Source organism: Priapulus caudatus, unplaced genomic scaffold, assembly GCF_000485595.1.
Source record: "Priapulus caudatus unplaced genomic scaffold, Priapulus_caudatus-5.0.1 Scaffold9, whole genome shotgun sequence".
Taxonomy (NCBI): Eukaryota; Metazoa; Priapulida; class Priapulimorpha; order Priapulimorphida; family Priapulidae; genus Priapulus; species Priapulus caudatus.
This window is the reverse complement of record NW_014577070.1, coordinates 491,507-501,506: the sequence shown is the minus strand read 5'-3', so window position 1 is coordinate 501,506 and position 10,000 is coordinate 491,507. Positions and strand designations below refer to the sequence as shown.

The following is a 10,000-nucleotide window of genomic DNA, read 5'->3' as shown; positions in this document are numbered from 1 at the left end:
CACGCACGCACGTACACACACCGCGCGCGCACGCACGCACGCACGCACGCACGCACGCACGCACGCACGCACGCACACACGCACGCACGCACACACACACAGACACACACACACACACACACACACACACACACACACACACACACACACACACACACACACACACACACACACACACACACACACACACACACACACACACACACACACACACACACACACACACTAATAACCGTGCACTCCGTATGACAAGCACGAAAGTAAAATACCAACCACGTCTTGACGACACATAGACGACACTGAACAACGCGTCGACTATTTAGCCTCGCCGAAGACGACGACGACGACAGCAGCACGAGAAACGCACCCCTACCTGATCCGTGGCCTAGCACACTGCTCGCTCACTCTCTCTACTACGGTTACACAGTAGTCCGGCTACGGTCGCTTTAGGTATTCACTACAACAGCAGTCGCAGCATCACCAGTGCTTCATCATCACACAGCGTGTGGTGTGTGCACGGCAGCAGCAGCAGCAGCGGCGTCGTCGTCGTCGGGGGTAACGGCATTACGGGTGCACGTCGTCGCCGTGGCAGGAGGTGCGGTCGCTACCGTGATCCTACAGTACGAATGAGCGCGCCGCACACGTGATGAGAGAGGGAGCTAGCTGTTGTAGCGTGGCGCGGTGACGGGAGCCCGGGGGCTGTCGGAGCCGTAGCTATGACGTAGCTATGACGCAGCCGCGCTTCGCCGCGCACGGCAGCGCGGGCGCCACGCGTTAGCCTAACCATGGCGACCTAGCTATCGATACGTCGTCAGGGCTGGGGGAGGAGGGGAGGGGAAGAGGAAGGGGGAGGGGTGTGAAGGGCAGGATGAAGGTAAAATCGACGGAGGAGGACTTCGGGAGAAAGGGGAGGAAGACGGAGGGGAGTTGGTTAGGGATAAGGGACAAGGAAGGAGAAGACGAAGAGAAAGAAGAAGTATAGGAGATGACTAGAAAGTGCAGCGCTAGGGTTAGGGAGGGGTGGCGAGGAGGGGAGGAATGAACGTCGATCACGGGGAAGGTGTATTTGTATGTATGTATTGGATAGATAGACGTATGTGTTGGATGTCGTGGAAGTGAGCGGGGAATGGAACGGGAGGGAATGGGAAAGAAGTGTAAGTGTAGGTATAAGAGATAACATAGAAGGGATGAGATGAGAGGTAGAGCGTCACCGTGGTAACTCTGCACAATATTACGCGAGCGTGCGTGCTGACAGGAAGCCTTAGTACGTGAGATCTCGTGATGGCGCGTGTATAGCAATAAGCTAACTCTAGAACTATATAGCCCTTCGCTCTGCCGCAGGCCTGTGGCAGAGCGAACGGCTATAGTTCTAGAGTTAGCAATAAGCAGGCTGCCGAAGCAGGATGCACTCTAAACACAATATGCGGCAATCACGCGCACGTATTACGTCGGCGGTGAGCTGTCAGCCGTGCGGAAGCTGCTGCGAACGTACGTCGGGCCGCCCCGCAGAGGCGCTGCTTATATAACAGCATTGTTAAACGTTCTTTGTCGTGACAGCCGTGCACGCAGGCTGCGTTGACTTCAAGAGAGGCTTCATGTCGTCGACTTGTCTGCACGTCTTTGTGTGCGTGCGTTCGAGACAGTGCGTTAGTGCGTTCGAGACAGACAGTTCGCTAGAGAATGACCGGCGAAAGTAGTATTGTATTAGTTTTGGCGTGCTATGTGTGTGCGTACGTGCGTCTGTCCGTGCACGTGTACGTGCGTGTGTGTGCGTGCATGCTTGTGCGTGCAACGCGTGTGTGTGTGGAGAGAGATGCGTATGCGTGAGCAAGCAGTCGTAGCCGTATACGCCCGTATATACTCCCGTGTTCGTACGCTTATGGCAGGCGAGGTGGGACACAAATGGTATTTAGTGACAGTCACATATTCGAATTAATGTCTATCATATATTCCATTTAGTGACAGTCATATATTCCATTTAGTGACAGTCATTAAATCAATCAATCAGATACAACTTATTTTTTCTCAGCCAATCATAGGCATGGAATTATTGACAAACACTAAATGATTTAATGATAGACACAAATGGTATTTAGTGACAGTCACAAATTCGAATGAATGTCTATCATATATTCTATTTAGTGGCTATCATATATTCCATTTAGTGACAGTCATTAAATCAACCAATCAGATACAACTTATTTTTCTTTCTCAGCCAATCATGGGCATGGAATTATTGACAAACACTAAATGATTTAATGATAGACACTAAATACCATTAGTGTCTCACCTCGCCTGCCATACGCGTGTGCACGTTTATGTGCGCGACGATGCGTGCGGGGATGAGTGACGAAGCAGACGCAGCAGATAATAAGTAAACATGTACGCGCCCACCTGCGTGGCAAACCAAGCAAGCAATGCGTGAAGACGATGACACCGACCATGTTGACCGGTCATGACAAACACACGACTCGCGCTTCGGTGTTCTGCCCCGTACACGTACGTGCATAATTACTAGACCTCCCCCCTGACCTGAGACACCCAGCCTGAGAATGAGAAGTAGACTGCGCGCTTTACCGGTAGGTTAACCGCTAGCATAATATGAAGCATATATAACGCGGAGCATTGCAAGTGTCACTGACTGACTGATCACTGGCTAGTAGCTCTACCCGTGTAGACCCTTCACCCCCGCTTCAGGAGAAGGAATTACGCGGGGAAACAGAATGTAGCGGGAGCGAAGAGGCGGTAGAGCTAGGCTATTGCCTTCCGTTCTCGGTGGTTGCCCTTCGCTGAGCGATGTGCCGAGAGAGGGCGCCCACGCTGTGTATTATCGGCCGTGCTTCAAATATCAGGGGAATTTTATTGCGATTTAACGAGCCGGTACACTGTTTGAACAGCGACGACGTCGTCGGCGGCGGCGGAGAAACAGGTACGGCGACGTGTCTGCTTGTTGGCGTGTCGGCGTGTCGTCGCGGCTCGCCGACTAGACAGACTCGTAATCATGCTGGTTGCACGCGTGCTGGGCGTAGATGCGGGGCGGGCGGGCTGCGTGGTGATGTGCGGACTAGGAGCATTATCCTATGTTGCGCGGCGAATCTCGCCTGTCAGTATATTAACGACAGCGGTTAGTGACGTGGAGGGAGGGCGGAATGCCACTTTGGGACCCCGGTACGTAAAGCATCGTCATCGTCATCATCATCATCAGCAGCAGCAGCAGCAGCAGAATCATCACCATTTTCATCATCATCACCATCATCATCGTCGTCGTCGTCGTCGTCGTCGTCGGCATCATCGTCGTCGTCATCGTCGTCGTCGTCATCATCACCATTTTCATCGTTGTCGTCGTCATCATCACCATTATCATCGTCGTCATCGTCATCATCACCATTATCATCGTCGTCGTCGTGTAGCGGTGCTTCTTTAGTATGCCAATGTAGGGTCGTCGTTGTCGTCGTCGTCGTCATCATCACCATTATCATCGTCGTCATCGTCATCATCACCATTATCATCGTCATCGTCGTCGTCGTCGTCGTCAGCATCACCATTATCATCGTCGTCGTCGTGTAGCGGTGCTTCTTTAGTATGCCAATGTAGGGTCGTCGTTGTCGTCGTCGTCGTCATCATCACCATTGTCATCGTTGTTGTCGTCATCATCACCATTATCATCGTCGTCATCGTCATCATCACCATTATCATCGTCATCGTCGTCGTCGTCGTCGTCAGCATCACCATTATCATCGTCGTCGTCGTGTAGCGGTGCTTCTTTACTACGCCAATGTAGGGTCGTCGTTGTCGTCGTCGTCATCACCCTATCCCTAATTCTTCTTCTCCTAACCACTAATCATGACCCTCAACCCCATTGCTAACATGACCACATGTCTATCCCTATTAGCCCTCCTTATCCCTAACTCTAACCCACTACCCTAACTTATCTCTAACTATAACCTAACCCGAATCCCAACTTAATCTCAAGACCATCATTAAAACCTGGGGCAGTTCTAAATTAAACCTGGACCACAAAGAAGGTAGCTACGTAGCAGCGTTTATCGACACATGTGAGCGCCCTAATTCGATAATCAATTTAAACACGCCATAACCTCGTTAGGTTTTAATTACGCCCCCTACCCGTGACGTCATATCTATCGACTTATTAATTCGATCAATAGCCCATACACGCGATATTCTCGTTAGGTTTTAATTTCACCCCTTAACCGTGACGTCACATCTATCAACTTATTAATTCGATCATTCCCCATATAACCGTCACTTTTAGTCAATTCATTCACCTAATGGTGCCAGAGGTCTTCAGAGTTACAGAGTTACAGATATACAGAGTTCAGATTTACATACGTGTAATTTCCATTAAAATCATTAATCTGGTCCCATTCGGTTATCCGGCCCAGTCACACATACGCGACGCACGGCCCGCGCATTGAAAATTAATCAAAAAATGGAAAATAAGATCAGTGCGTCGTTGTGCGCCCAACTTTTGTCAGGATTTGGGAGAAGCTAGCGAGTTGATAACGAATGCACAGCGTGTTGCTAGCACGCTGCGCGTATACAGGGCACACATGTTAAAAAATCCAACGAATGCACAGCGTGTTGCTAGCGCACGGAACGAATGGTCCGCGCATGCACCGCGCATGCACCGCGCATTCAACGCACAGCCAGCGAACGGTCAGGTCAGCGAACGAACAGGTCATGCTCAGGGATATGGTGTTGTGAAGCACCCTTAACCAAAGCTCTCCATGATCTAATCCTAATGCTTAATCATGGAACCCACATCATCCTGATAATTAAACTGGGCACCGTATAAGCTTACTCCTTGAATGAGGCTTATACAAACTCTACCCTGAGCACCCTGTGCCCAGAGCCGTATATCTCTATATACGGTTCTGCCTGTGCCTAATGATAATCCTTTATTAAGTAGCTCATTATGCAAACCCACAAACCTAGGCAATGCGCTGTGATAGACATTCCCTTCAGCTTCCCTAGGCTTCCCTAGACACACACGCTAGGCATTCCCTTCATATGCGTAGATTGATCATTTGCATTCATTGATATAGTGTGAGCGTAGAGAGTAGCGTGTATGAGTATAAGGTTATCGTTTCATAGCTGCATAGTTCAAAGTGTCGCGTTTAGATTAGACTAGAACTGTTCGCATCCCATTATTGCATTCGCGCAAGGAATATTCCGTGGTCGCAGAAATAGTGATGTCAATTTAAATACCAATATTGATTTTTCTCTTCGCGTTGTGTCCGATGAAGTGGGTTGTTCGTTTGGTCAGTCTTACGTGCTGTCGATACAAGGCAATCAATCTGACATCTAAGTGTCTCTTGTCGAGACATTTCGTCAGCAAATGACAACCGTAGGTGCTGCGCCTGCTGCGAGTATTGCTGCTGATTAATGAGAATGAGAGTTGATTGATTGACAAATCTGCGCTGGCAGTCAGTCAGTCAGCCATCACCGTTTCCAGCTGTAGTTGACTCGTACGTACGCGTGTCGCGCTAATTTTGCAGCGCGCGATGTCTACACTGAGATCGTGACTTGCGTACGAGAACTCTATTCTCGGCTATTGGGAATCGTAATATTTATTCCTGCATCCTGCGCGTATCTCACTGCGTTGCGCAACAATACAATAATAATACATAATAATACAATAATAATACATAATAATACATAATAATACAATAATAATACATAATAATACATGATAATACAATAATAATACACAATACTACAAGCAACGCGGCTCGAACAAAATTTCGTTCAGATGCGCACGGCAATAATCGTTATTCAAATACTGCTGGCGCCGAACAATTTTTAGAGTTGATGAGCTAGTTGTATTTGAGCTTCGCCGTGATTCACTCACTCACCGATCTCCATTTCTATCGTACAAGCGTGCGAATAGACCGACGACGACGTCGGTGCTACGTGGGGATTAAATTTTTGCTAGCTGGCGCGTATTAGGTAAAAATTCCGGACGTTGCGACTTTCTCTGCCGAATGCTTTTAGCAGCGGATTTTCGGCGGGAGTGTCGAACGAAGCTGACATTCGTGCTGGTAATGTAGGGACGTCGATCAGAATCTAACGTAAAGGTTGATGAAGTCTCTCACGTACACGCAAACACGTCGCGTGGGTCCGGTTAATGTCTCCTGTCACGTTGACGCGTTGATCGAACTGCGTTTTTCCGCACTCGTCTCGGAAGGCAAGCGCGATGTGAGGAAACGTCGGTGGGGATCATCTGCGTAGCGTGGAGTTACGGGGAGGGGAGGGGGAAGTCCGGCTGCAGTTGTTTAATTAGGGTGTGAATACGTGACGTGGCTCTGCCAGCGATTGAATTCTTTCAGAGATGACGAGTGGTTACGCGTGACGTCTCCGAAAATCCGAGGTTGACGGAAAATGTGTTATTTTATATAAAATTATATTAATATAATATAACAATAAATAACAACAATAATACATAAAAATTATATATATAATTTATTATATTATATTATATTATAAGTTTCATTTCTTCTTTTTCCGCAGGCGATGCACCTTGCCATATTGGATAGAGTCCCTGAAGAGGAGAAAGACAGTAAACACATGTGAGTGTACCAACTAGACGTTTGTTAGATTGGCAAACCCTTTTCCCCCCAAGGACTACTGCTATAGTTTTACGAAAAAGAAAATCACATAAATAACGTGAAGCGCATGAAAGCCAGCCGACACCAGCTCATCAGCTGAATACCAGCTCTATTGTTATGCAGATATTTGCATGAGAGTTTTGTAGTACGCAGAAATGTCCACACCTCTCAAAAACAAGCAAACGCGCGCGCGTGCGAGTTACAACACAGCCGACCGCGGTATTCTACCGACACGTTGTACGTTCAGCCTGCACTCGGCTGCGCGCGATCGACTCGAGCAAGTTATTAGTTAATTAGGCGCGTCGGTCGCTAACGAGGTCGACCGTCGTTGCTAATGACGCACGTGTCCGTGCGCAGCGTCCTGATGGTCGTCGGAGCGGGGAGAGGACCGCTCGTCAGCGCCGCCCTGGCGGCAGCGAAGAGCGCCGACCGCAAGGTGAACATCTACGCCGTGGAGAAGAACCCGAACGCCGTCATCACGTGAGTCGGTGTGCAGCGCCACCTGTGCATGTTCATGTGTTTTGTCGCGCAGCATGGTAGACAGGCGGGGGGAGATTAAATTTGCACGTTGAGTACATAGCTATAAATATAGCGAGAATAAAGCGTTGAGTTCGATTACGGATCGAAGATCGACGATTTGTTTGTTGTTGATGTTAACGATAGTTAATTATGGTGACAGTTTCCTTGTCGTCGTTGATGTTTACAAACATGTTGTTGACCATTTGCCGCCGCTGCAGGCTGCTGCACATGAAGAATGAGTTGTGGGGCGACGCGGTGACGGTCGTCTCCAGCGACATGCGCTCGTGGGATGCGCCGGAGAAGGCAGACATCCTCATCAGTGAGCTGCTCGGCTCGTTCGGAGACAACGAGCTCTCGCCGGAGTGCCTCGACGGAGCGCAAAAGTTTCTCCGAGGTACTTACTACGCGGGGATGCGGTGGGGTGAGGGAGAGGAGGGGGAGAGGCCGCAGAAATCTGTATGTTATTTCTCTGCGTCGTGTTGTTGTACTGTTGTATTTCTTGTCGTTGCGTTGTTTTTGTGTGAAATTGTAATGCAATTTGAATTGATTGTTCGGTGGGGGAGAGGGGAGAGGTCATCGCTGCCGAATTCTGTATGTAAGCAATATAAGCAAGTTGTTTGGCATTGTGCTGCCATCTGTTGAAAAAATTATCCAAGGTCTGGGATATTTTCTTGTGTTGATTTCTTTGCTGAATTTGATGAATTGTGGAGAAAAGTGAGTTTCTCTGTTTATTTTCAGATGATGGTATCAGCATTCCTGAATCGTATACTTCCTACCTGAGCCCACTGCAGTCCTCAAAAATCTACAATGAAGTCAGGCAGTCAAGGCTTCTTAATAAACCTCCAGAGGTGAGAGTTTACAGAGTTAGTGTGTAATTAGATATAATAAGGTCACCCACCTACTCTTGTGTTGGGTTACATTATTGTATTTAGGATGTAACCCTATCAGCATGGCTACCACATGACTTGCGTTTCCATTGCTTTACTCAATGTAATATTTTTTTTAATTTTAATTTTTTACTTTAATTTTCAAGTTAATAACATTCCTACTTATATTATGGATAATTTTAGTTTTTAATTTTCTATACTTAAAATTATATGCAATAAAGATTTAATAATAATAAATTTATTAATACCGTATTCCCTCGTATAATAGCCCTGCTTGAATAAAAGGCATGTTGGTAAGGGCCGGGGGCGGGGGGGCTAAGCATACTTTAATCAATAACGCCGGGTCTCAACCCTGTGCACTCAAATGCATGAATGTTCCGTGGTTGATCAGTAACTAGTGCGTATTCAGAAATTGATGGACGGGGGGGGGGCAAGTCCTTGGCTGGCCGCAGGGACCTGCGCTGCCCGTTGAGATTCTCTCTGAACGAGTTTTTAATTACTTTCAGTGTTTCTGTAACAAGCGGTGCGGAACGTCGCAGAGTCTTAAACAAAAACTGTGAAAAAACATCAAAGAAAACTGTTTTGGCCAGATTCTTTGCACGAAATAACAGGGCCTGTCTCTAGATATATTCGAAGGAAATAAATTAAAATACCGGATGTGTAGCATGCCTAGTAAACAATAAACGCCCCCATGACCTGAATAAGGCATGCTTGATAGGCGCGGGTCATTAGAATGTGACGAAAACAATAAACGCGGGGTTTAATTCGAGGGAATACAGTAGATTGCTAGCTTGCGATCACCTCGTACGGCTACATTACCGATTCCTACATTACCGATTGTGTCGTGCGCTCATCTCGCTGGCTTGCGGTTTCAGACGGCGTTCGAGATGCCGTACATCGTGCGGCTGCACAACAAGCGCACCCGCAGTACTGGTGCTCGTCAAAGCGCAGCCTCTCTTCACCTTCACACATCCGAACAGAGGTGAGCAGGCGAGAGCTCTGACGTCACGCAGCGTCGGCATACGCGAGTCGGGCGCGAGTGACGTTTAATGTGGTGATGAGTGGCGGTGGGGCACCCTGAATGTGTTCTGATGTGTGTGTAGACTGAGAGCGGGTAACAGTGAGCGTGACTGTTTGGAGCACAGTCAGGTTTTTTGAACGTGTCTGTTTTGTTGTTTGGAGTATCCCGGCCCATTGTCACTTTCTAGATGAAGAAGTGGAATCACACATAATCTTTCGTTGCACATAACTGCAATTAACCAGTACTCGGAAACGTCTAGTAAAAACATGATTTTGACAATGAGTGGCTTAGAGAAGACAGGGGCTATTGTCACTGTGGATTTCATTGTGGATTCGTTATGTGGTTACTGTAAATGTAGACAATACTGTTGTGAAATAGGGTCTGTGCGGATACCTGCTATGCTTCAAAATGACCTTGTACGAACAGGGCAATGCACGGAACAGAAACGTTCTCTTACTGTCTGGGTGCTCGGTTGTACATTTCGAAATGATCTTGTACGAACAGGGCATGCAATGAACAGAATGTAGCCGTTCTCTCATTTGCTGGGTGCTCAATTGTACATTTCAGATTCTGTGATTGATAATAGCCGATACAGATGCCTGAAGTTTGACATTAGCAGCAACAACTGTATTCTGCACGGCTTTGCGGGATATTTCGAAACGGTGCTCTACAAGGACATCATGCTCAGTGAGTCATCAACGTTGCTTCCGCCCCCAGCGGGTCACGTATTAACCCCTCGTTGCCGGTCTTTGAATTACCCAAGGAGTCCTAGTCTAAGGATGTGCACTCAGAATTTGTTATTAATTCTCACTCAAGCCAGTATATTATATCAGGGGTTAACAATGACAAATTTGTCATTTGTTAAACCTCTAATATGTATGTATATATCTGTATATGCATTCACTTTGGTATAAACAATGTTTACTTACTGAGATGAGTGTATA

General features: G+C 47.5%; 1 protein-coding gene across 1 annotated transcript in view; it reads left to right on the top strand.

Moving 5' to 3' along the window:
• Positions 1-10,000, top strand: part of LOC106806673 (protein arginine N-methyltransferase 5-like) — a 48,865-nt gene that overhangs the window by 35,113 nt on the left and 3,752 nt on the right. The window contains 7 exon segments of the mRNA XM_014808689.1: positions 6,532-6,590; positions 6,987-7,109; positions 7,367-7,542; positions 7,887-7,996; positions 8,911-8,967; positions 8,969-9,017; positions 9,624-9,743. Coding sequence (XP_014664175.1) covers positions 6,532-6,590; positions 6,987-7,109; positions 7,367-7,542; positions 7,887-7,996; positions 8,911-8,967; positions 8,969-9,017; positions 9,624-9,743 — 694 coding nt within the window.